Below are 26,443 nucleotides of genomic sequence, written 5' to 3'. Positions count from 1 at the left end.
AGGAAAGCTAGAAAAGAGAGATTCCTCATAGTCCCCCTAACTCTGCCCCACAATCTGACCCAGGACACCAAGGAGAGGAAGAGAGAGGCCACTAAGACATATTCTGCTTCACTCCCTGATTCTACCAACTACCACAAAAATTCAGATGAGAGTGGTGGTAGAGCGGACAAAGCCTGAACCAAGAGTCGGGAGACCTGAGCTCTAGACCCAGCTGTGACTCCAGTTCCGTGTAACCTTGGACCAGTTGATTTGCCTCTCTGTGCCTCATTTTCTCTATTTGTAAAATGAAAAAAAAATAGATTATGTCAACTCTCAAGTCCCTTTAAGGACTAAAATCCTGTGACTATAATGCATATACTCGTTATTTTAAAAAATAGTGGTGCTTGAGTCATAGGTTAATTTAAAAGAAAGTAACTATTTTCGTTTCACTTGTGGGCCAGTAAGTCAGACAACAGAACGGGACTTTGAAAAGAGCTAGAGTGATCTAATCAAGACAGTAATGCTATTAGGCTTGGATCTTGACTCCCAGTTTAAGAATAACTCTACCCTCAGCTGAGGGGTGGAGGAGAGGTCAACTTCCACATTTTCCAAGGCTTCCAGGGTTTTATCCTGCCTTCTCTAAACAATTGTTCAAGAACATCACAGCCACGTTGCCAATTGTCCAGTAGCTTGGTACAAAGCTTCTGCCCTCTGAAAGTTATGTCGTGGAAATTACAGTCTCAGAGCCCCATGGCAAAGCCAGCAGCTGAGCAAGTGGTTTGGGTTGATGAAAAGTGCAATCTACAGGACTATTAAAAAAAAAAAGCTATGTTCAGGGACCATATTTGTGTAGCCTTGAACAAATTATGTATTTGAGTTAAAGAGAATCTTAACTTCTTCTCCTGTAAAAATCCATAACCTAAATCTAAACATTGATATCCTACTACATTAATGGAGAAATAACTTGTTTGGTCTTTCCCTCTCTCTCTCCCTCTTCAAGATTGTTTTATATCTCTTAATGAATGAAGGTTCTCTATTTTATTATTCCAAAAGTGTATGTTAAGTACCTACTATGGGTGTATCATGATGTAAGATGTAATGGGGATTTTTAAAAGAAATGCAAGATATTTTACCATAAATTCTAGATGGAGAGAAAAGGCATAAACACACAAGAAATTAAATGACCAGATGATTGATGCAGATACTGTGTTATATTAGACTTTTTTTCTAATTCTTTACAGGTTGTCTAACAAAGAGAATGGAAGAGGCCATCCTACTCAATCAAACTTCTTTAGTGACATATTTTCGGCTTAGAGGTTTATCTGTAAATCAGAAGGCACGGATAGCTATGTTTTCCATGTTCCTCATTTTGTATGTCCTGACACTGATTGGGAATGTTCTCATTGTCATAACTATTATCTATGACCACCGGCTCCGTACTCCCATGTATTTCTTCCTCAGCAACCTGTCCTTTATTGATGTCTGCCACTCCACTGTCACTGTCCCCAAGATGCTGAGAGACATGTGGTCAGAGGAAAAGCTCATCTCTTTTGATGCCTGTGTGACCCAGATGTTCTTCCTGCACCTCTTTGCCTGCACAGAGATCTTCCTCCTCACCGTCATGGCCTATGATCGGTATGTGGCCATCTGTAAACCCCTGCAGTACATGATAGTGATGAACTGGAAGGTATGTGTGCTGCTGGCTGTGGCCCTCTGGACAGGAGGGACCATCCACTCCATAGCCCTCACCTCCCTTACCATCAAGCTGCCCTACTGTGGTCCTGATGAGATTGACAACTTCTTCTGTGATGTACCTCAGGTGATCAAGCTGGCCTGCATTGACACCCACGTCATTGAGATCCTCATTGTCTCCAACAGTGGATTGATCTCCGTGGTCTGTTTTGTGGTCCTGGTGGTGTCCTACGCAGTCATCCTGGTGAGTCTGAGGCAGCAGATCTCCAAGGGCAAGCGGAAGGCCCTGTCCACCTGTGCAGCCCATCTCACTGTAGTTACACTGTTCCTGGGACACTGCATCTTCATCTATTCCCGCCCATCCACCAGCCTCCCAGAGGACAAGGTAGTATCTGTGTTTTTCACTGCAGTCACCCCCCTGCTGAACCCCGTTATCTATACCCTTAGGAATGAAGAAATGAAGAGTGCCTTAAACAAGTTAGTGGGGAGAAAAGAGAGGAAAGAAGAAAAATGAAAATGTCTACGTCCTTAGGATACGTGGTGCTCCAAATTAAAGAAGCGCCTTGCAAAGAATAAGTTACATACCATATTTATCAGACTATATGACTTATAAAACTATCCTTGGTCCAATATCTGACAGTCATAGCAATCGTTGTGGTTATTAATATCTTCTCTGTGCTGGAAATTATTCTAGGCACTGTGCATTTACTTAATTCTCACAACTTTGAAAGGTAGATATTATTATGCTTGTTTGTACATGAAGAAACTAAAGCTCGAGGAGAGTAAATAACATGCCCAAAGTCACTCAGCTAGAAAACAATGAAGGCAGCATGTGAATCCAAGTGGATCAACAGAAACTCAAGCTCTTTTTACGACATATGCTGCCTCTTTCTGCTTTTCTGTTGGAGTGATAACCAAGGTCTAAACAAACCTTCAGATTTCTGGGCAGCCCTTGCCTGCATCATTCACTCAGATGCTTATGTAAACAGCTTAGCAAACACTAGTGAAGCAGATAAAGTGAGTTTCCACATGACTTTGGTGACAGAGAAAGAAGACTTTGAACAGGTGAAGTTACTGACACTCTCAAGTATCCAGGCAAAATCTGCCATCAGAGCAATGAAATGGGGATATCTTACTATTCATTCATTTGATAAATATTTACTGAGCACTTATTATGTACCAGATACTAGGTTTTTAGCCATAAATAAGACGGACATATAGTCCTTCCTTCGTGGAGTTTAGGGTCTAGTGAAAATAGAAAACAAAAATATGAACAAATAAATTTTAACTACAGATTGTGATAAATGCTATAAAACAGCAGGGTGCTGTTAGAGAGTATGGAAGAGACTTGCTTTAGTGGTCAAGTATGGCCTCTCTGAGGAAGTTACATTTAAGATTAAAAGGAGCCAGCCATAAGAGAGGTGATGGACATTCTAGGCAGGGGAAATGGCCAGTGCAAAGATCTATGCTGGGAGAGACCTTGGCTTGTTCAAGGAAGTAAATGATCAGTGTGATTACAGCTTAGACTATAAGGCAGAGAGTGGCAAGAGAGTGATATCAGAGAGCTAAAAAGAATCTTTCCATATTCTCTCAAGAAGTTTAGAATCTTTTCCAGTACAATAAGAAGCCACCAGAATGATTTAAGCACAGGTGTGGCATGAAATAATTTATGTTTTAATAAAATTATTTTAGTTATTATGTAGAGAATTCACTCAACTAAGCAATAGCATCCAATATTGTTCTTAGAGCAATGGATGACTGTTAAGTACTTAGTAATAAATACTTAGAAAACAACTTGGTAGAAACTTGGTAGAAAACACCAAGTTGGATAAACCATGGTCTATAAACCAACATCTTAAATCTCACTGTGGTGGCACATAGTGCAGCAGAATGGAATGTGGTGAGTCAACTGGGATATGAAGAGGATATCCCAGATAACGGCATCTCATATTCATGTTTACAAAAGAGCATGACACATTGGAAATCATCAGTTTGTTCTCACACCATCACTAAAAAAGGCATGCTTAAATGCAGCTGGGATTTCCTAGGCACTCAGTGAGTGTATGATCAATAAACCTGTGAGCCACAAGGTCTACATCATGATTTTTAGGAGGAAAATTTTTATTTGCTAGGAAATGTGTTAGGAAGGATATTCAAGTGACACAAGCCATTTCAGTTATACAGAGGCATGATTTTAAAGGCATTCTTTAGGGCTTTCTGGGTATCATAAGTTAACTTCCAACAGACAAATCTAATAATTAATAGTTTCTTCCCAAAGATAACTCCCTGGAAGGTATAAAATGATATTTATTTGAACTTGGTGGAATAATTGAGCTGAATTTAAGAATTATAAAATTTATGTAAAATAAATGCCCTTTTATTATAGGCAATGGCAGACAATAAGGAGAAATATCTAAATGCCTTTCCAATGAGCCCAAATGGAACTGCTTGTGCAGGAATCAGCCATACAGAGGAACACGTGCAAAATTGTCATATTGTCTGTCAACAACACAATGCTTCAACGTAGTCATTAAGATTGTAGCTGGTAAAACTATAACAGAACAACGTTGTGATGTTTGCTTATTTTTTTCATAGTAGCAAGCAAAATTTCTGACACTACCCGTTTTTAGTCACACTAATTTTTACAACTCTCTGGGGAGGTAAAAATAAAACATTTTGTCTCTGTTTTACAGAAAAAAGCTTTTCAGACTCAGAGACAAGATAAAAATGTATTTAATTACTCACTAAATACATAGAGAGTCTTAAAGAACAAAAATAAAATATCTTGACGCTTGGCTCTGTGGTTTACTTTAACAGGAGAGAGGAATCATTATTTATTAATATAGAAATCTGCTCAGCAACTTTGTATTCAACAACTGAATTCTTCAGGTTACAACCATGTTCTACATGGTAAAATAATGAATAGTGCCATAATACAAATAAACAAATAAGACAGTGGGAATTTCTTTCTGCATAAAAGATACTAATGAGTATGAATACCTATACACATAAAATTCCAGAAACTAGAGGCATAATTAGATCATTTTTCTAAGTTTTTAACATGTACATAGTAGTGATATCTGGACTTCATTTCCTCATAGATATCTAAAACTCTTACTGTGACTCAAGTTTTACATGAGAATTATAGGGGGCTGACCATATTCTATCCTTGTTTGTCAACTTCAAGTAATGATATTTAGATATGTTCATGAGCACCTCTCAGTTTAATGAATAGACTGCTTCTGATTCTTTGTCCTTTTGATTACTAAAAGGTAATCATGTATTACCCTTTAGTTAGAGTTAGTGGGCAACTCACTCTGTATTGTGTATGTCTGTAATGTGTGGATGGCTATGTTGTCTGCTCTCCAGTTCTCCAGAATACTCAAGTCTTATTTCTATAAGTTGACAGACCATGTGGAAAATAGTGACAAAGACCCCAATCAATTATAAATTTTTTCAGAATAAGCAAAGAAGCATATTTATACTTAATATTTTTATTATTAACCATATTTCATTTCATTCCATTAGCTCCTTTAAAGTTGATATTGTATGGTAGCTCTCTGACCATCTATAGGATCTTCATTTACAGCTAATCCTACTTATTTCAGTCACAGAATATCATCATCATTACCTAAGAAATTTGTCATGGATCCCTCTTCATATGGACTTGCCCGTTCCACAATAAACTGATATACTTCAGCCCAATGAGTGATAGTAATTAATGATTAGCTGAGAGGGGTGGGTGGCTTGAACTCAGGAGTTTTGAGACCAGCCTGGCCAACGTGGTAAAACCTCATCTCTACTAAAAATACAAAAATTAGCCAGGCATGATGGCATGCACCTATAGTCCCAGCTATTCAGGAGGCTGAGGCAGGAGAATCACTTAAACCTGGAGGTGGAGGTTGCAGTGAGCTGAGATGGCGCCACTGCACTCCAGCCTGGGCGACAGAGTAATTAGAAAAAAAAAACCACTTGGTATTTTCTACCTTTTTAATTTTTACTATTCTTGTGGGTGTATAGTTTTGTTTTGTTTTAACTTTTTATTTTGACAATAATTTCAGACTTACAGGAAGTTGCAGGAATAGTACAAAAAATTCCTGTCTCAAAAAAAAAGTACAAAATAGATCTAGACATGAGAGAATTACATTCAAAAGCAACAAAAGTTTAATTCAATATAAATAAGTAAAGTCTTATTTATACACTTGAAAATATATTGGAAAACAAGATTGAAACTACTATAATGTATAAATCACAGGAGTGATGTATAGCTTCCCAGAGGCAATAGCCCACAGAACAGTATAAATCAAGAGAGTCAATTCTCACTCTACCTGCTCCTGAAACTGAGACTGAACTGAGTTCCCCAAATTGTATTCTTTTACTGATGAAATCAAAAGCTGTCTTTAAACTTTCCCAGGTTATTTTTCCTTATAACTTCCACTATGATCTTGCGCTTTATTTAAATAATAGTTAATAAGTTCTTATCTTTAATGAACAGAATAAGTTCTTATCTTTAATGAGCAGAAATCTGACCTGCTCTATGCCATTTTACCTAATTTACCAAGTTATATAAGTTGATTTTGACTCTTTACTTTTGCTCTTTCATTAAGGATGTGCCTGCAATTATGTCTGCAGTCCCAATGCCCATTATGTATATGATTTCATGAAAAAAACTTGTCTCTGCCTGAGCTGCTTCATGGCACTTTTTACCTCCTCATTCCTCAAGGTGTAAATGAAGGGATTCAGCAAAGGGGTGACCACTGTGTAGAAGACAGACACCACCTTGTCAATGGAGAAGCTGGTGTCTGGCCGAGTATAGATGAAGATACATGGCCCAATGAAGAGGGCAACCACCATGAAGTGGGCCGAGCAGGTAGACAGGGCTTTCCGGCGCCCTTCAGCTGAGTGTTTTCGAAGAGAAACCAGGATGACCATATAGGAGGTGACCACGGCCAAGAAACAGGAAAGGGAGATGGTTCCACTATTGGTCACAATCAGTATTCCCGTGAGGTATGTATCTGTGCAGGCCAGCTTGATAACAAGAGGCACATCACAGAAGTAGCTGTCAATAATGTTGGGGCCACAGTAAGGTAGACGAATAGTCAAGAAGGTCTGCCCTAGTGAGTGAACAGTACCCCCCAACCAGAGAGCAAAGACAAGCTGTATACAGACTCTCATGTTCATCACATTGGGGTAGTGGAGTGGAGTGCAGATAGCCACGTAACGATCATACGCCATAATGATCAGCAGAAAGATCTCGGCACAGGCAAAGAGATGTAGGAAGAAGAGCTGTGTGATGCAGTTGTCAAAGGAAATGCTCTTTCTTTCTAAAAGCAAACCCTCCAACATCTTAGGCACAGTGATAGATGAGTGGCAGATGTCAATAAAGGACAGATTGCTCAGGAAGAAATACATGGGGGTATGGAGACTTGGAGTAAAGACTGTGGCAATGATGATGAGAATGTTCCCTGAAAGCGTTAGCACATAAATGGCTGAGAATGCCATGAAAAACAGCATCTCCAGCACCCGGTTATCAGTGAGTCCCAAGAAGACAAATTCAGTCACTCTTGTTTGGTTTAGACTGTCCATTCAATGAGCTTAGGGGGATAAAAATGAAAGCTAATTTAGTTTTATTATTATAGGAATAGAACTATTGAAATGACTTTGTATTCTTATCTGAATTGCTTATTTATCATCAGAGCATATAGCTTATGAAATCAATTAAACAATAGTTGTTACAGTATACCCACTACTTATCAGGAGCCATGCCAGGCACTTCTATTTAAACACAACCACCCTATGGCACAGGAATCAATTGTTTCTGCCTTGCAGATGAGATCAGTGAGCCTTTACAAGAATAAATAAATGCCCGAAACCCTTACACATTAGTTATTTGGCTCTTTTCACTTCAAACTAAAGCACTGATAACATTAAGCTAATATTCCAATACAACTCCCAACTAAATAATTTGATTCTTCCTATCAAATTAGATATACATTCAAAGCCTGCAACAGTCTGCTGCACATTTTCATTTTTTCAATGTGAGTGTCCTTTTATTTTCACTATTAATTCTTCTCTCCAGCCAAGCAAGTCACTGTCCTCCAGGCATCCTACCTCCACCTACTTACCTTCCAAAATCTTCGTCTTTACTTTTTCTTTTCCCTCTGCTCAGAAAACATACGCTCTAATCAAGTGTACTCTCCTCACCTCATTGTTTACTATTAATATACAAACAACTCCATTAAAAATGGGCAAAGAACATGAACAGACACTTCTCAAAAGAAGACATTTATGTGGCCAACAAACATGAAAAAAAAGCTCAACATCACTGATCATTAGAGAAACGCAAATCAAAACCTCAATGAGATACCATTGGCTATTATGAAAAAGTCAAAAAACAACAGAAGAACAGATGTTGGTGAGGTTGTGGAGGAAAAGGGACATTTTTACACTGTTGATGGGACTGTAAATTAGTTCAACCATTGTGGAAGACAGTGTGGTGATTCCTCAAAGATCTAGAACCAGAAATACCATTTGACCCAGCAATCCCATTACTGGGTATATACCCAAAGGAAAATAAATCATTCAATTATACAGATACATGTACATGTATGTTCATTGCAGCACTGTTTACAATAGCAAAGTCATGGAATCAGCCTAAATGCCCATCAATGATAGAATGAATAAAGAAAATGTGGTACATAACACCATGAAATATTATGCAGCCATAAAAAGGAACAAGATCATGTCCTTTGCAGGGACATGGATAGACTTGGAAGCCATTATCCTCAGCAAACTAATGCAGGAACAGAAAACCAAACATCACATGTTCCCATTTATAAGTGGGAGCTGAATAATGAGAACACGTGGACCCACTCTACACCTGTGGAGGTCTGGGCTTAATACCTGATGATCTGTGCTGTAAACCACCATGCAACACGTTTACCTATGTAACAAAACTGCACATCCTGCACACTTATCCACGAACTTAAAGGTTGAAGAAAAAAATACTATTCATCTTTCACTTTGTCTTTGACTATTTCAAAGAACACTACCTTTAAGAAAACTTTCCTGACCCAGTCAAAGCCTATCTATTCCCTCTCAGGCTTCTTTTATGGTCCTTGACCTGTAAAATAAAGTAAAATAAGATGTTCATTTTTGCTCTCCACTAAATCAAAAAAAAAATTTTTTTTTTCGAGATGGAGTCTTGCTCTGTTGCCCAGGCTGGAGTGCAGTGGCATGGTCTCGGCTCACTGCAAGCTCCGCCTCCCAGGTTCACACCATTCTCCTACCTCAGCCTCCCAAGTAGCCGGGACTACAGGCTCCCACCACCACACCCAGCTAATTTTTTTGTATTTTTAGTAGAGACGGGGTTTCACCATGTTAGCCAGGGTGGTCTCAATCTCCTGACCTCGTGATCCACCCACCTCGGCCTCCCAAAGTGCTGGGATTACAGGCGTGAGCCACCGCGCCCAGCCTAAAATTTTTTTAAGAGTAGTAACCACACAGGACTTATCCTTTGCAGCACTTAGTAGGTGCCTTGTACACAATGGGTATGCAAAAAAAATTTTTACTTGAACTGAACCTAATTTCTTAGGCAGCCTGAAAAAGAACTCAAGCCTTCCTTCACAATGGAGCTAAGAAAATACTTAAGAAACTTACTTCTTTAAATTATGTAATATGATATTATTGTATAAATACTAAAGTTATATTACCCTAACTTTTTATACTGATGGCTGGCCAAAAACTATAACAGTTGGGAAATAATTATCACAAACCACAAAAATAATTTATATTCTTGATCCAATTATTTCACTTGTAAGCATTCAAACTATGAAAAAAGCTAAATGCAAGGAAATATTAACTATAGTATTATTTAAAATAACATGAGGCTTACATTAGGGGTTTACATTAGGAACAATAGTTCACAGGGCTTACATCAGAAACAATGTCATGGGGCTTACATTAGGAACAATAGTGACAAAGGCCTACCAACGTGAAAAAATATTAAACATAATGAATAAAAATGAGATAAAGCATGTTAAACTTTCTCAATAATTTGAAATATATAATGCCAGCCAGGCGTGGTGGCTCATGCCTGTAATCCTAGCACTTTGGGAGGCCGAGGCAGGTGGATCACGAGGTCAGGAGTTCAAGACCAGCCAGACCAATATGGTGAAACCTCATCTTTACTAAAAATACAAAAATTAGCCAGGTGTAGTGGTGCATGCCTGTAATCCCAGCTACTCAGGAGGCTGAGGCAGGAGAATTGCTTGAACTGAACCAGGGAGGCAGAGGCTGCAGTGAGCCAAGATCGCGCCAGTGCACTCCAGCCTGGGCAACAGAGCAAGACTCCGTCTGAAAAAAATAATAATAATAACAAAATATATAGTGCCATATAAATTATCAAAAAAAAAGTAGACGTGAAGAAAATATTGTAACGTAGATAACCAAAAAGAATACTCCTGTTATCCAAGATCTCTTAAAACTTGATAAGAAAAGACAAACGACTCAATTAAAAATGAGCAAAGAATATACTTAAGTCACAGAAAAAGAACTTCAAATGACAAATAAGTATGAATAAAAATATGCTTCATTAGTAATAGATTAAAAAGAAAATCAAATACTTTTTGTCATTCATGGGATTAACAAAGATATAAGGAAAGGAGTACTCTTAACACTGCTACTAGAAGTAGGTATTATTGAGATCTTTTTGGAAAATAATCTAGCAGTGCCAATTAAAATTGTAAACACTCATACCTCTGAACCCAGGAACTTTACTTATAGGACTGTATTTTGTAGAAATAAAGAAACCAGTAACTAAAGAACTAAAGATACACGTTTAAAGACTTTTTAGTAGAATAACATACTGGAAACAAACTGAATGTTTCTCAATAGAGGACTAGATAAACACATTTTAGTACAGCCACAGTATGGAATATTATGAGCTATTAAGAATAATAATAATAATGAGTTGGATCTATATGTATAACCTAAGGCAGTGGTTCTCAATGTGGCTGCACATTAGAACCACTTAAAGAAGTTTTATAAATTTTGATACCCAGGCCTCATGCCAAACCATCAATTCAGAATTTCTGAGAATTGGACCCATCAGCACTATTAATGCTCCTTGGAGAGTCCAGTGTGCAGCCAAGATTACAAACTACTAATTCATAGAATGTCAATAACATATTGTTAAGCAAAAGAACCTATTATGAGTAGATCATGAACCTTGAAGGAAAGAAGGGAGTGAGGAAGGGAGGACAAAGGAATGAATGAACAAAGGAAGAAAGAAATCGAAACAGATTTGTGTGTGTATGCATATATATTTACGCATATATGTATGTGCATATGCTTCGACATATTAATATTTATACATATTCAAACATATATACATATTCATGAATTATGTTTGTATATATTTATTCCTAGAAGGACACAAGACAGATGTTGATGAACACACATCAATTTTAACATTAGTTAACTCTAGAAGTATGGAATTGAAGGAAATGATAGGATTTTATTAATTTTTACATTATAATTCATAATTGTTCAAGTTTGTATAATAAGCATGGGTTACTTTGTTTTAAAACAAAGTATTAAAAGCATGCATAGGGAAAAGCAAGTGAGAAGAATACCCATAGCTTGTTCTTATCCTACTGCTGTTATCTTTAATTTGTTCCAATTGTATTATAAACATATAATTTTATATTCTATTTTTCACTCAGTATTATATCATAAGTGTATAACCAAGTGACATTTCATCACATATATGTATTCAAATGTGTGCACCCAGTCCATCCTTTGTGGCCATTTATGATGTTTCTAATTTCTCACTATTAAAAATAATGGTACAATCTTTCTCAACATTACAGTGAGAAATCCTATTAAAACATAGGTCAAGCTGGGTGCAGTGACACGTGCCTGTAGTCCCAAATACTCAAGAGGCTGAGGTGGAGGATCTATAGCTTAAGTCCAGAAGTTCAAGGTCTGCCTAGGCAGCACAGCGAGATGCCATCTCTAAAAAAAAAAAAAAAAAAAGATCAGATTAAGTCATTTCACTAATTCAAAGACTTTCGATGGCTCCCTGTTCACACATTGTAAGTGAAGTCTTTACTTTGGCCTGCAAAGCCCTCAATGACACAACTTCCCGTTTCCTCTCTGACCTCGTCTCCTACCACTCTTCCTTTCAGCTCCAATCACGTTGTCCTCCTTGGTATTCCTCAAATACTCAAAACACAGTCGCACTCTGGGGCCACTGCACTGGCTGCTTCCTGTGTTTGGAATCTCTTCCCCCAGATATCCCATAATTCTGGGGTCCCCAGCACCTGGGCCACAGATCGGTACCAGGCTGCACAGCAGGAGGTGAGCGCTTCAGCATCACCGCCTGAGCTCTGCCTCCTGTCAGATCAGTCTTGGCATTAGATTCTCAATCGCAAACCCTGTTGTGAACTGCACATGTGAGGGATCTAGATTGTGCACTCCTTGTGAGAATCTAATGCCTGATGATGTAGGTGAAACAGTTTTATCCTGAAACCAATCGCCCCCACCCCCAGTCCATGGACAAATTTGCCTTCCATGAAACTGGTCCCCTGTGCCAAAAAGGTTGAGGACCACTGGCATAATTAACTCCCTCACCCCCTTGATGTCTTTGCTCAAACATCACCTTCTCAACAAGGTTTATGCTGATGAACATAATATAAAACTAAAACTCACCCAGAATTCCAGCACTCCTGATCACCTTTATCCTGATCTACCTTTTTTATTTTTTGAAAGCGCTGATCACCTTCTAATATACTATATAATTCACCTATTTAGTCTATTGTTTATTATTTTCTTTCTCCTGCTGCTAGAATATAAATTCTAAAAGGACAGGGATCTTTGTTTCGCTCAATGAATCATCCAAATTATCTAGGAAAGTATATAGAACATAGTAGTTGCTCAATACATATTTTTGAACGATTATAACTTCTCTAATATATTATTCCATTAGGAATAGATAACTAGAAATGAGTTTACTAGCTTAAAGATTATACCTCAAAATATATTATTATCAAATTGCTTCCCAAAATATTTGCAAGATTAAATAATTCACTCATGGTCACTCAGCAACTGGCTAAAATGGAATTTGAATTTTTCAGAGCCTACGTTCTTAACCAAAGAACTAAAAGAAAAAAACATAAAGTGGGCTTTAAATAGCAATAAGATCCAACTATGCACTACCTGAAGGAAGGGAAATATCTCATTCATTTTTCTATCCACAGAGCAAAGTAACTGGCATAAAGGAAGAACTCACTGAATACTTATTGAATTAATTTTATTAATGTTTTAAAAGTAGGACAAAGCAATCTTCCTGCCTCAGCCTCCCAGCACTTTGGAAGGCTGAGGCAAGAGGATTGCTTGAGGCCAGGAGTTCATGACCAGCCTGGGCAACATAGTGACACTGCATCTCTATAAAAATTTTAAAATTAGCTGAGTGTGGTGGCACATGTCTATAGTCCTAGCTACTCCAGAGACTGAAGCAGGAGAAACATTTAAGCCCAGGAGTTTGAGGCTGCAGTGAGCTATGATCATGCCACTGCACGCCAGCCTGGGCAACAGATCAAGACCCTTTCAAAAAATAAAATAAATAAAATTTTTAAAGATATTTTCAAAGTAACACTGTAAGGAAGAATTATGAAAAATCCAAAAATTTGGGGGTAAGTTGATCTGTACATCAAAATAATTACCCATTTTAAGGCAATCAGCAGAAATCTTATCTACAAAGGGGCAATTGAGCTAAAAGCACCAGAATCCCCACTAGACATCAGTATTGTGTATTGTGTACTGCGTATATTAGAATTCTTCATTTAAAAAAAAACTGGTCAATGAAATCTATCTCTTTCTGCTCTTTGTCTACCTTTTTTACCTTTCTTCCAAGAGCTCTAGAGTTCCCACAGCAGCTCCACAATGTAGACAGCAACAACTTTCCCCTTTTTGAAATCACACCTCTGAAGAGTATCGTGACTTTCCAGAGATCAGTGACCTGTACTCCCTGACCCCAGTTTCAGCCTACTCATCTTTACTTTTCATCAATGATACCTCCAACCCTATCATTCTCTGCCTCTTCTCTCTGTTTCTACCTGATCTCTCTTCCAGCACTAAAGGCTCAATCCTTGGCAAGGACACACTTAGAGAAGTGTTACTTAGAGAATGCTCCTTTTGCCAAGAGGAGCATGATTTTCCATCACAGTAGACCATTATTGTGTTAGCCTCAAATGGATTTGTAAAATCCAGAGCTTCCAAGATCTTGCTTAGATGGATCTGATATAAGAGAACTGCCTATATTGATTGAATGCCAGGGCTTAAACCCTCAAGAAGAGACAAGGCAGAAGTTCATAGGAATGCGCTCTAACCTTTGACAGGTTCATCTCCCTAATAAAATGGGATGCAGGTAAGCTTCAGAGGTGTTTTGTGGCTTTCCCAGCTTTTGCATGGCAAGATTGGAATTCTGTCCCAATTCTCCTGTCCCTAGGCCTTTCTATTACTCAATAGTTGGCTGCAGAGAGCTGAGTTGGATTAACTCCTTAAATCCCTTTCAGCATATTAAATTTAGTTTATTTTTTAAAGATTTGATTCTTCACCATATATGAGGAGACCAGCTACTCAGTTACCAACTAAAACTGGGAAAGAAATCTCTGAGAAAAAAAAACTGCTGTGAAAGTTTTAGAGCTGAAGGTTGTGTAGGGTAAGAACAAAATGATGTCCTTGCTTCTGCATACATAGAAAGCATTTAGAGGCTGGGTGCAGTGGCTTATGCCTGTAATCCCAGCACTTTGGGAGGCCAAGGGGGCGGATCACCTGAGGTCGGGAGTTTGAGACCAGCCTGGCCAACATGGAGAAACCCCGTTTCTACTAAAAATACAAAATTAGCTGGGCGTGGTGGCGCATGCCTATAATCCCAGCTACTCGGGAGGCTGAGGCAGGAGAATGGCTTGAACCTGGGAGGTAGGGGTTGCAGTGAGCCGGGATCGTGCCACCGAGCTCCAGCCTGGGCAACAAGAGCAAAACTCCGTCAAAAAAAGAAAGGAAGGGAAGGGAGGGGGGGGAGAGAGAGAGAGAGAGAGAGACAGAAAAAGAAAGAAAGAAAGAAAGAAAGAAAGAAAGAAAGAAAGAAAGAAAGAAAGAAAGAAAGAAAGAAAGGAAGGAAGGAAGGAAGGAAGCATTTAACATCACAACTCCATACATTACAATGATGTAGTCATGGTGAGTTATGTCCCAAAGAGTGACCCAGGGTAAGAAATCAGAGGAGCAGAGCTACCAGGCCTCAATTGTAGTCCTCCAAATCTTCTCCAGAACAGCCCAAAACTAATCTGTACACTGACTTTCAGAGCACAGGTTTGCTGCGTAAGGACTTCCTTGCTCTTACTAACAAAGACTGGATGGCCATCTGCCAGTGAAAAAGACTTCATCTTTTCAACATTCAACATTCATCCTATAATCATGTGTGAGTGTCTGCTATATTCCAGGCACTGTTCTAGGTATTCAAATCCAAAAAGCAAACAGAAGTGATGGTCTTGATCCCTTACAACCTCAAGACTCCATAACCTATGGAGTGTTCGATAACTAGGAAAAAGAAATCAGTGCTGTGGCAAAATCTAAAGGTGACAAGTCGTAACCCCAGACATCTTGAGGAATCCTGGAGGGTGTGCCTATGTGTGTTTTGTCTGTGTGTGTAGGTGCCTTCACAGACAGCAACATGTTAAAAAAGTATTCTGATTCCTTAGACAGAAAAAAGGTTAAAACAACTCTCATAAATTAAAAGGCCTTCTATTAAACTTCTAAACACACACTTAAGTGACATATCATACAAGTCTTGCTCAATACCAAGTACGTAATGTACATATGAGCATACATGTGCAGACCCACAGAAAGCATGACAAGCAACGCAGGTAGTGGTAAAACTTACCAGTTTTCTCCAGTTGTGCAGGGATGCTTTAGCTAATTGTTATAATGTTACCATAATGTTATTTCATTCACTTTTCTCATAATTGTTTCTAGAAATGAAACAGAAAAGCAAAATCCTAAAAAACATGAAATAAAATACACTCTGATTTGGATATTAGTAACTGGCTTTCTGTTTGAACAGTTTCACCTTTTTAAATTGTGTGTGTGTGTGTGTGAGAGAGAGAGAGAGAGAGTCTCACTCTGTCACCTAGGCTGGAGTGCAGTGGCACGATCATAGCTCATTGCAGCCTCAACTTCCTGGGCTTACACGATTCTCCCATCTCAACCTCCCAAGTAGCTGGGACTACAGGCACACACCAACCATGTCCAGCTAATTTTTTGTTTTTTTGTTCATTGCTTTTTTTTTTTTTTTTGGTTGTTTGTTTTGTTGTGTTTCTTGTTTTTTGTTTTTGGTTGGTTGGTTGGTTTTTTTGTAGAGACAGGGGCTTTGCTATGTTGCTCTGGTTGGTCTCAAATTCCTGGGCTCAAGTGATTCTCTTGCCTCAGCCTCCCAAAGTGCTGAGTTTACAGGCATGAGCCATCACGCCCAGCGGTTTCACCTTTTTAATATTGGTCCTTGGTTTTTTTTAATCCTTTTTCTTTTCTGCAAATTTTGCATTTTTCCTTTACAATACTTTGACTTCTGTCAGGCCAACTAAGACAGAACTACGTCTACTTGCCATTACCACTGTAATCAGTAACTACCATGGGCACCATTGGAACTGCATTTTAAGACGTCCAAAAATCTGTTACTCAAAGGTCATTCATTCATTCAACAAATTTTTTTATAGAAAAAAGTATTCATTTTTAGTTCATATTAATAGAAAGCACACTTTTAGGGGATATAACTTGATACTAACATTAAGCTTAAAGTTTTGTATTAAGAAAATTTTTAAAACTTTTTTTAGGGACAGAGTCTTGCTCTGTCACCCAGGCTGTAATACAATGGTGCAATCAGAGTTCCCTGTAGCTTCAAACTCCTGGACTCAAGCAATCCTCCCACTTCAGCATTCCCAGTGGCTGGGACTACAAGCACATGCCACCATACCTGGCTAGTTTGTTGGTGTTTTGAATTTTTTTAGAGACAAGTTCTCACTATGTTTCCCAGGTTGGTCTCGAGTTCTTGGTGTCAAGCTATCCTCCCACCTCAGCCTCCTGAGTAGCCAGGATTATAGGCTGGAGCCATGGGGCCCGGTAAGAAAATACAAAAATTTTTAAAGGGTCTGTGTCAAATCAAAGCCAATTTGTCTTAGTCTATTCTTGTGCATCAGAACTAATAAATATTGTCAAATGAAAGCATATTTCCTGAGTCAATATATATATATATATTTGGATTCTGCTTCTTTTTGCTCCTTTAGCCAACTCATATATTACTCTGCATATACTTGAGCGAGTCTCTTTATTTTAATTATGGAATGCAGGTAATAATTTTATCCCTTTAATTACTATAATAGTTAATTTTCTGTGTCATGTTGGCTAGGCCATGGTACCCAGTTATTTGGTCAAACTATGATCTAGCTGTTGCTTTGAAGGTATTTTTTAGATGTGATTAATATTTATATCAGTAGACTTCAAGTAAAGCAAATTGCCCTCCATAATGTGGCGAGGCTTCATGTAATCAGTAGAAGGCCTTAAGAAAAATGACTGAGGTCCTAAGAAGAAGAAAGAATTCTATTTCCAGACTGCCTCTAGATTCAAGACTGCAGCAGTAACTCCTGCTGGAATTCCCAGCCTGCAGGCCTGCTGTGAATACTTTAAACTTTCCAAACCCACAATCCACAGTCTCATAATAAATCAAGCTCTCTCTCTGACTCTCTCTCTCTCTCTCTCTCATTTTATATATATAATGTATATACACACAGTTGACTCTTGAACAACACGGATTTGAACTGAGTCCACTTGTACGCAGATTTTTTTTCAACCAAACGCAGATTGAAAATGCAGCACTCACAGGATGCAAAACCCATGTATATGGAGGGTCAACTTAGTATATACCAGTTCTGCAGGGATGACTGCAGATTTTGCTATTGGTAGGGGCATCCTGGAAACCAATCCTCCCATGTATACCAAAGGACTAATTTATGTATGTGTGTGTGCATGCGTGTGTGTGTGCATGCGTGTGTGTGTGTGCATGCGTGTGTGTGTGTGCATGTGTGTGTGTGTGTGTGTGCATGCGTGTGTGTAAAACCTTTGGTTCTGCTTCTCTGGAGAACTCTGACTAATATAATTACCTTCTTTGCAATGATCATCAAGATGGGACTGTGGTGAAGGTTAGGAAGACCACTGTACATTTATCACTCTCAGGAGATAAGCTTTTCTTAAAGAGCCTATTATCTCCTCTCTCCTCACCTCAGCACCCACCTTAAATAAGTAACAATAATCATGATCACATTATAAAGGTGAGGCAGGAAGAGGATAGCAAAACTCAGCATCATAAAATCAAATCAATCAACCCAGGAGCTCTATTAAGCTTAGGCTGTCTTCTAAAGTCCAAAGAAATATATATATTCTTCAATGTATAATCAGTAACATTTGTTTATACATAAAAACTATCCATCTTATTTGTTTAAAATAAATGTTCTCAATATATATCACACACTTACCATCTACTCTGTATCTCCTCTAATGATTCCATTCTCCTCTGATACCCTATTATAGAAGCCTAGGATATAAAATCATGAAACTCAAAATTCTGCACAGGGTAAATTTTAGGCTTGAAAGCTTTGGAATTTTTACCTATCTGACACAGGATTTTGAAGTGATCATCACATGACATAACTGAACTTGCCATCAATGAATACTCAGAGGTATTATTAAAAGTTTTCCATTCCAATGCCTTTCCTGTTATTAGTCTCATTCATTTAGCCATTTAATAAGTGGACAAAAAATCCAGAAGCCTTCAAATATGGAAGAGTTCCAAACCTTTGGCAATTAGCATGACATTAGTTTGTACAGCCACTGTAATAACCACTGCATACACACCAGGGATTCAAAGTCCATGAACAAGTGAAACCTCACCCATGAACACTAAGTAAATTGGTACCAGTCAGTGGGTACCCAGGATGCCTGATATACAGCCTCGAACTAACTTAGCTTCCAGAAGCATCTTGCTAAACACTTCCTAATTTGCCTCTTCTACTGCTTGGGCAGATGTTCAAAGCAATATCTATAAATCTATATTCTCCACACTTTACAGGTTGTCTGGGTAAGGTAATCTTTATAAGTAAGGCAAAAATATCAAAGTGTTTTATAATCAGTTTTTAAATCACTTTTTAAATATTTTGACTATGTAAAGCAAAAATATATTGTGAAATTTATAACATGTAGAAGTAAAATATATTAAAGTAATAACAAAAAGCCTGGGAGGAGAAAAACAGAAGTTTGAAAGTTTCTTATATCATACAGGAAATGATATAATATCACTTGAATTTATACTATATTAAAGATGTATAATCTAAATTCTAGAGCAACAGCTAACATAAAGTAGTATAACTAATAAGATTATAGTGAAGATGAAATAAAATTAAAATACTAAAATAAAACCCAAAAACAAACATACAAAAAAACTCAATCTAGACCAAAAAGGAAAGAAAATGAACACAGAACAAATGGGGAAAATAGAAAACAAATCACAAAATGGTAGATTTAAACCAATCATATCAATAACTACATTAGAATTTTTAAAAAAGGAAAAATAATATACCACCCTAATATTTATCAAAAAAATTTCTGGGCAGGATGTTACAGAAACCTCCAACCTGGAGACACCAATATGCATAGATAACAAAAGCTCCAAGGAAAGCCCATTCCTTCTAGCCAAAGGACAAGGAAAAAGGCGGTGGCCTAACAGCAGGAAATCTTTCTGGCAATACCCTTCCTGCTCCAGCTAAACACCAACAAATAAACCACACCCCCAGGTCTCAGTCAGTGAGCAAGGAAGTTGATCTTCCACCCCACCTTCCTTCCCAATAGAAGCCACTGTGCACTCTGGTTTCCCCCATGGTAGTGTCAGCAGGCCAAACAGGGAGCTGATCTTCCATTCCCCAGATGGCAGAAGCAGGTGGTGCTCCAGTCTCCCAGCAAGATACTGTCAGTGAGGTCCAACAATGAGCTGAGCCTCCATCTCTACCTAGCAACAATGAGGTAGAATGAGGTGCTATGGGGTGAGACAGTAAACACTCAGCTTCCCCCACCCCAATGTCAGCAATGCCCAGTGAGGAGCTGAACCTCCACACCCATCCAGTGGCCATGTAATTGAACAAAGCAATGGAAAGCAGGGCTAATCAGAGTTCCTGTTCCCACTCCCTTGTCAACAAGGACCACTGGTGAGCTAAGCCTCCACTCCTGCCATACCAACCAGGCAGGAGGTAAGTCTAGTTGGCCCTCTCCTTTCCCCTCTTCCATCTGGCCCAGCAGAAAGCTGATCATCTCCATTCAGAGGCAATAAGGCAATGTGACTTAATGGTCCCCTTTTTGGTGGGGTTGTGCCAGTGGCACCCAGCAGGAAACTGAACATATATATTCACCAAACTTTACACTACATCTCAACAGGAGAACTACCTGCTAAAAAGAAGATTAAATAAGATCCAGGTTTCCTAATAAAAAACCCATAATGTCCAGGCTACAATCAAAAATTACTTTTCATTCCAAGAATTAGGAAATCAGAACATAAATGAGAAAAGACAATCAACTGATTCAATACGAAGACGAATCAGATGCTCAAATTATTGGAAAAGGACTTTAAAACAGCTCTCACAAAAATGCTTCAATAAGTGAGTCCAGGCATGGTGGCTCATGCTTATAATCCCATCACTTTGGGAGGCTGAGGTAGGAGGATCACTTGAGCCCAGGAGTTTGAGACCAGCCTGGGCAATATAGTGAGATCCCAACTCTACAAAAAATTGAAAATCAGCTGGGCGTGGTGGTGAGTGCCTGTAGTTCCAACTACTCGGGAGGCTGAGGAAGGAGGATTTCTTAAGCCCAGGAATTTGAGGCAGCAGTTGAGTCCAGAGAACTGAAAAATACAATAACTGAAATTAAAAACCTCTCTGGATAGATTTAATATAAAGGGGAGATGCCAGAGAACAGAATCTGTAAACTTTAAACAGATCAATAGAATTTACTCAGTTTGAAAAACAGGGAGAAAATAGACTGAAAGAAAAATGAGCAGAGTTTCAGAGACCTATGGGATAATAACAAGAGATCTAAGTTCATATCATTGGAGTTTAAGAGGAAAGAAGTGGGACTGAAAAAGTATTCAAAGAAATAACGCCTGAAAACTCCCCAAATTTGGCAAAACTATAGTGGCAGAGGTAATTGACTACTATCATGAGGATATAGAGTTGCTACTATGTAACGGGGATAGAGAGAAGTACCAATGGAACTCAGAGATGTATTGGAACATGTCTTGGTGTTTCCATGCTTGGTGATAGCAGTGAAGAGGTAATTGCATCAACCAAGGTCTGAAAAGGGTACAGTAACCAGGGGCTTGGGCCCTTCAGGGATGAAGGTCTGAGTCACCAAAGAGCAAGAAACTGAGACCAGCAGGAATGCTGAATGAGGGAGCCTAGAATGAGTGATAGAAGAGGGAGACAATAGATAACAGTGATGGTCTTGGGACCAACTGCAGCAGCAACTCTACTTATCTGGCTAAATCCTCTGTTTTAGGTCTTTTTTTTTTTTTTTTTTTAAGAAACTGTAATCAGCCACCACCTTGAGGAATCAGTGACAGTACAAAGCAAATATAATGTTGGGTAAGAGGGTATCAAAGCAGTGGAAGGGTTGACTGACACTATCAATACCCTCCTCTGCATAACCCGTTTACATTTTCCATGTGCTAGCACACGGCCCAACTTTCAACTGTCAGCACCTCTGTGCCTGAGGGGATCTTTCTGGCAACTGGAGCTTTCTTTGCCCATGTACATAGTAAACCCTGAATACTAGAAAATTAATATCCCTGGTAATTAATAAAATTAATATCCTTCAACCAATGGCTGACAGGAGTTGGTAAATGGAAGCCAGTCAACAAGATGACCTCAATGATCTCCATCATCTCTGGTATTCACACCACTGTGCAATCGCCTTCTACGCTGTATAAGGGTGGGTCTGTGTGACCAACAGAATACAGCAGAAGTGGCCAGAATCGCCTTGTGGATCTCAGGAGGAAGGCTGAGTTGGAGGGTGGTTTGTGCTTGCTAAGACAGCACTTCATGGATGATGGCAGAGGGAGGTAACCACGGCACCAATTTGCTGGCTGCAGAGACTGCAAGTTTAGAACAATAGCTGCAAGAATGGGGAAAAGTGATGTTGATGGTGGATAAAGTCTTATTATGGGAAAGAGCTTGGTTTTCACCTGCCATCATGGACTTGGTTTCTTTGGTGCTTCAATTATCTACTATCTAGATCCATCTGTTCTGTCTGCTGTTTCCTCTTTTGTTGTGTTTTGGTGCTTGGCTGACTACCTTGTTCCCATTCTAGCACCTAACATTTTTGGCTCCAATAAATGCACCAGCAATCAACAGCAAAAATTCCATGAAATTTGCAGCAATCTACTAAAAACTCAATGCAGAGCTATGGACTGGTGGAAACAAATCTTCGCACTGAAGGAAGAAAAGCCTGAAATGTGTTTCATGGCCATGATCATTTATCTCGCTGCAGTTGTTTGGATGGGACAGCAAGTCCACAACCTGCTTCTCAGCTACCTGATAGTGACTTTCTTACTGTTGCTTCCTCAACTAAACCAACACGGAATCATTTCAAACCACACTGGAAAGGCCAAAGGGAGATAAACAAGCTTCTCGAACAAAAAGAAAAGAAAAATGAATAATTCATCGGCTTTATTCAATGTGATTAATGGCATATACATTGTCCCTAGGAACAGTTTCTGCTATACTATCCAGATACTAAAATGTTAAAGAAGTAGCTCTTTGTTCTCCCTCACTCTGCCCTTAATTATTCAATAGTCTAAATCCAATGGGATAAAAGAAAAAAAAAAGAAAGAAATTCACACTTACCAAGTAAGTGTCTTCGAGTCAAATACAGTTAAAAGCATTTTTATTGGTGGTCTTACATGGATAACTCATTAGAGAGTATGACTTGTTTTGATTTTTCTCACCCAGGGTTAATGGAATTCTTACATTAAACAACTTCCTTTAAAATAATACAGTGGTGAACTTTACCCTTTAGTACAGTTAAAATGACTTTGGATAATTGTTTAAGTTGATCCTTGCTTTAGTTTGATACCAGGTAGTGGTCTGTGGCTACAGGAATCTTGTTCTACTGTCTGCTTCCACTGCCTGCTTAAAAAACTGTCTAGCTTCATGAATACAGACACCAAGTTTACCTCTTCTGATGAAGAGACCAATTAAGATTCATTCCTCGGCTGGGCGCAGTGGTTCATGCCTGTAATCCCAGCACTTTGGGAGGCCGAGGCGGGCGGATCACAGGTTAGGAGATCGAGACCATCCTGGCTAACACTGTGAAACCCCGTCTCTACTAAAAATACAAAAAAAATTAGCTGGACGTGGTGGCGGGCACCTGTAGTCCCAGCTACTTGGGAGGCTGAGGCAGGAGAATGGCGTGAACCCAGGAGGCGGAGCTTGCAGTGAGCCCTGATCGCGCCACTGCACTCCAGCCTGGGCAACAGAGCGAGACTCCGTCTCAAAAAAAAAAAAAAAAAAAGATTCATTCCTTCATTCCTCATTCTGCTTTTTTACCATGGAAAAAGGATCCTGATGGAACAAAATTAAATTAATTCTATACCCTAGTATATGTAGGTTTCACCTTTATGCAAAACTTAGCGTTTTGTAGGGAACATTGATCCTTTCTCCCAAACGAGGAAGATCTAACAGCGTTAGAGCTCTTATGACCTTGCACTTAGACTTCAAGTTAGTACATCCTTAAAGGCTTTTTCACAGCAGACTTCCAAAAGATTGTACTTAGGATTTTTGGCGTACTTTTAATTTTGGATTTTCAGCTGACTTTAGCTATGACAGAGAGTAGGTTAAGACTCATGTGTATGACCTTTACCCTAAGACCAGCTAGTAAAGGACTAGTCTTTTATGTTAGCTAAAATTCATTTCAATAGAAAATAATCTTATCTAATTAATTTCTGAGACCAGAATAAGCCTTGAAAGGTAAGCCTCAATGTTCTCATTTATGGTAATACTGCTTGTTTCATTCCCAATAGGTTTGGCATAGGAGATAGTGATCACACTGGTGTCTGACTATTTTTTTAGATAGTTCTCTGAAAAATGCAAGGCTGTTGGTGAGAGCAGACATGAGGTGATGATAGTTGGCCTCTGGTCTCCATAGATTTTGTAACTCCTTGGTGAGTTTGTGTGTGTGTGTGTGTGTGTGTGTGTGTGTTTCTAATAATCATTATAATCATGATAATAATCATTCTCTACCTCTCAGTAGCTAGAAATTTACAGTAGTTGAAATCTGTAGGAATGGACCTCTGAGGGCCAAATATATGATATATTTGGAACAATTCTTAAATGGATTAACAAGCTGTAATATAGTTTTGTGAATTTATTCCACTGATGCTGTACCTTTACATTTAATGCTCACCATTAAATGAGTGTTGTTTTCTCCTCTTTAATATTGCTGTAAACAGTGGTGCCCATTGTGGGATATGTTTTATTTTTTAAATGTTTTATATGAGAACTATCTTAAATGTACATGTGTTTCTTCATTGTAAATAAGCCTGTCTTCTTATGGGGATTTTTTGTGTGTGTATACATTCTACTGATTAATTACTTTTGCAGTTTGAATCCTATATTATTTCTTCTACTTTGTTATATGTAAAAGGAGAAAAATGTTAGAAGCTGGGGGAAAAAAAACAGCAGAAGTGATGGTATAACACTTCTGAGACTGGACCATAAAAGATCTCTCTCTCTCTCTCTGTCTCTCTCTCTCTCTCAACACACTATAAAGACAGCCATGTGATAAGAATCTGGGGACTTTTGCCAACAACAGCTATGTGAGCAAGCCATCTTGGAAGTGCACCCTCCAATCCTAGCCAAGAGACTAGAGGGAGAGAGAGAGAAGAAAATCTACCCATACTAAGACTTTGAGTAAGGGAAATGCAGTAAAGAGGGAAGATTGTAATTCCTTTCCCTGTTTTTCTATGCCCAAAAGTTTTTACACAGCTGTGATTATTCCACATATTCAATTATGCACATTGGTTTTCTTGATTCATTGTTATATCATAAGCAGTTCACCATTTTTATGCAGTCTTAATGAACATCCTTTATTTGCTATGTGGTAGGTAAAATTTCAGTGAATAGACCCAAGATTCCCTGCCCTAATCCTCAGAATCTTGAATGTTATGCAATATTACTCTGGTGATTGTGTTGGGTTCTATGGCACAGTTGACTTTTTGTTTGTTTTGTTTTGTTTTATTTTATTTTATTTTATTTTTTGAGACAGAATCACCTCTGTCCCCCAGACTGGAGTGCAGTGGTGCAATCTCGGCTCACTGCAACCTCAGCCTCCCGGGTTCAAGCAATTCTCCTGCCTCAGCCTCCCTAGTAGCTGGGATTACAGGTGCCCACCACCACGCTCAGCTAATTTTTTTGTATTTTTAGTAGAGATGGGGTTTCACCATGTTGGCCAGGCTGGTTTTGATCCTGACCTCAAGTGATCCGCCCAACTCGGCATCCCAAAGAGTTAGGATTACAGGCATGAGGCACCGCGCTGAACAAACAGTTGACTTTTTTTTTTTTTTTTTTTTTTGAGATGGAGTCTCGTTCTGTTGCCCAGACTGGACTGCAATGGCGAGATCTCGGCTCACTGAAACGTCAGCCTTCCGGGTTCAAGCAATTCTCTTGCCTCAGCCTCCCAAGTAGTTGGGATTACAGGCGCCCACCACCACGCCCAGCTAATTTTTGTATTTTTAGTAGAAAGACAGGGTTTCACGTTGGTCAGGCTGGTCTCAAACTCCTGACCTCAGGTGATCCACCCGCCTCGGCCTCTCAAAGTGCTCGGATTACAGGTGTGAGCCACCACACCCGGCCCACAGTTGACTTTTCAAAAGGGAGATATCTATGTACCGGTTGACATGAGACCTTAAAAACACATGAACTTTGGAAGATTAAGCCAGAAAGATTCCAAGCATGAGACGAACTTCACATGCTATTGCTGGTTTGAAGATGGTGGGACTCACATGAGAAAGAGTGCAGGTTGCCTTAAGGAGCTCAGAAATGCCCCCAGCCCACAAACATTAAGAATATGGGAACTTTAGTCCCACATCTACATGGACTAGAATTCTGACAATAATAAGAACTGGCCGGGCACGGTGGCTCACACTAGTAATCCCAGCACTTTGGGAGGCCGAGGCAAGCGGATCACTTGAGGTCACGAGTTCGAGACCAGCCTGGCCAACAAGATGAAACTTTGTCTCTACTAAAAATAGGAAAATTAGCCAGGCATGGTGGCAGGTACCTGTAATCCCAGCTACTTGGGAGGCTGAGGCAGAAGAATCGCTTGAACCCAGGAGGCAGAGGTTACAGTGAGCTGAAATCATACCACTGCACTCCAGCCTCAGCAATAGAGCAAGACTCCATCTCCGAAAAAAAAAAAAAAAAAAAAAAAAAAAGCACCTGTAATCACAACTCAGGAGGCTGAGTCCAGAGGACTGCTTGAGCTCAAGAGTTCAAAATCAGCCTAGGCAACAGAGCAGGACACTGTCTCTACAAAAATATATATATATTAATTAGCCAGGTATGGTAGTATGTGCCTATAGCCCTAGCTACTTGGGAGGCTGAGGTGAGAGAATTTCCTGAGC

General features: G+C 39.1%; 3 protein-coding genes across 3 annotated transcripts; 2 read left to right on the top strand and 1 right to left on the bottom strand.

Moving 5' to 3' along the window:
• Positions 1 to 1,237: 1,237 nt before the first annotated feature.
• On the top strand, positions 1,238 to 2,185 carry LOC467387 (olfactory receptor 4E1). Its single transcript, XM_522784.4, has one exon. It carries the CDS (start codon positions 1,238 to 1,240, stop codon positions 2,183 to 2,185), a length of 948 nt encoding a protein of 315 aa, XP_522784.3.
• A 2,520-nt stretch (positions 2,186 to 4,705) lies between these two features.
• On the bottom strand, positions 4,706 to 18,362 carry OR4E2 (olfactory receptor family 4 subfamily E member 2). Its single transcript, XM_054665916.2, has 4 exons — positions 18,258 to 18,362; positions 15,617 to 15,704; positions 11,593 to 11,686; positions 4,706 to 7,265 (listed from the first exon to the last, which is right to left on the bottom strand). The coding sequence occupies exon 4, from the start codon at positions 7,255 to 7,257 to the stop codon at positions 6,316 to 6,318; it is 942 nt and encodes a 313-aa protein (XP_054521891.2). The 5' UTR covers positions 7,258 to 7,265; positions 11,593 to 11,686; positions 15,617 to 15,704; positions 18,258 to 18,362; the 3' UTR covers positions 4,706 to 6,315.
• Positions 18,363 to 21,856: 3,494 nt separating this feature from the next.
• LOC100612865 (ADP-ribosylation factor-like protein 6-interacting protein 1) lies at positions 21,857 to 22,764 on the top strand. Its single transcript, XM_054665918.1, has one exon. It carries the CDS (start codon positions 21,984 to 21,986, stop codon positions 22,440 to 22,442), a length of 459 nt encoding a protein of 152 aa, XP_054521893.1. The 5' UTR covers positions 21,857 to 21,983; the 3' UTR covers positions 22,443 to 22,764.
• The last annotated feature ends 3,679 nt before the right edge of the window (positions 22,765 to 26,443 follow it).

This window comes from Pan troglodytes, chromosome 15 (assembly GCF_028858775.2).
Source record: "Pan troglodytes isolate AG18354 chromosome 15, NHGRI_mPanTro3-v2.0_pri, whole genome shotgun sequence".
NCBI classification, from domain to species: domain Eukaryota; kingdom Metazoa; phylum Chordata; class Mammalia; order Primates; family Hominidae; genus Pan; species Pan troglodytes.
This window is presented reverse-complemented; position numbering and strand designations above follow the sequence as displayed.

Coding starts and splice junctions, on each gene's coding strand:
- LOC467387 (XM_522784.4), top strand. CDS start 1,238: ATGGAAGAGGCCATCCTACTCAATCAAACTTCTTTAGTGACATATTTT.
- OR4E2 (XM_054665916.2), bottom strand. CDS start 7,257: ATGGACAGTCTAAACCAAACAAGAGTGACTGAATTTGTCTTCTTGGGA.
- LOC100612865 (XM_054665918.1), top strand. CDS start 21,984: ATGGGAAAGAGCTTGGTTTTCACCTGCCATCATGGACTTGGTTTCTTT.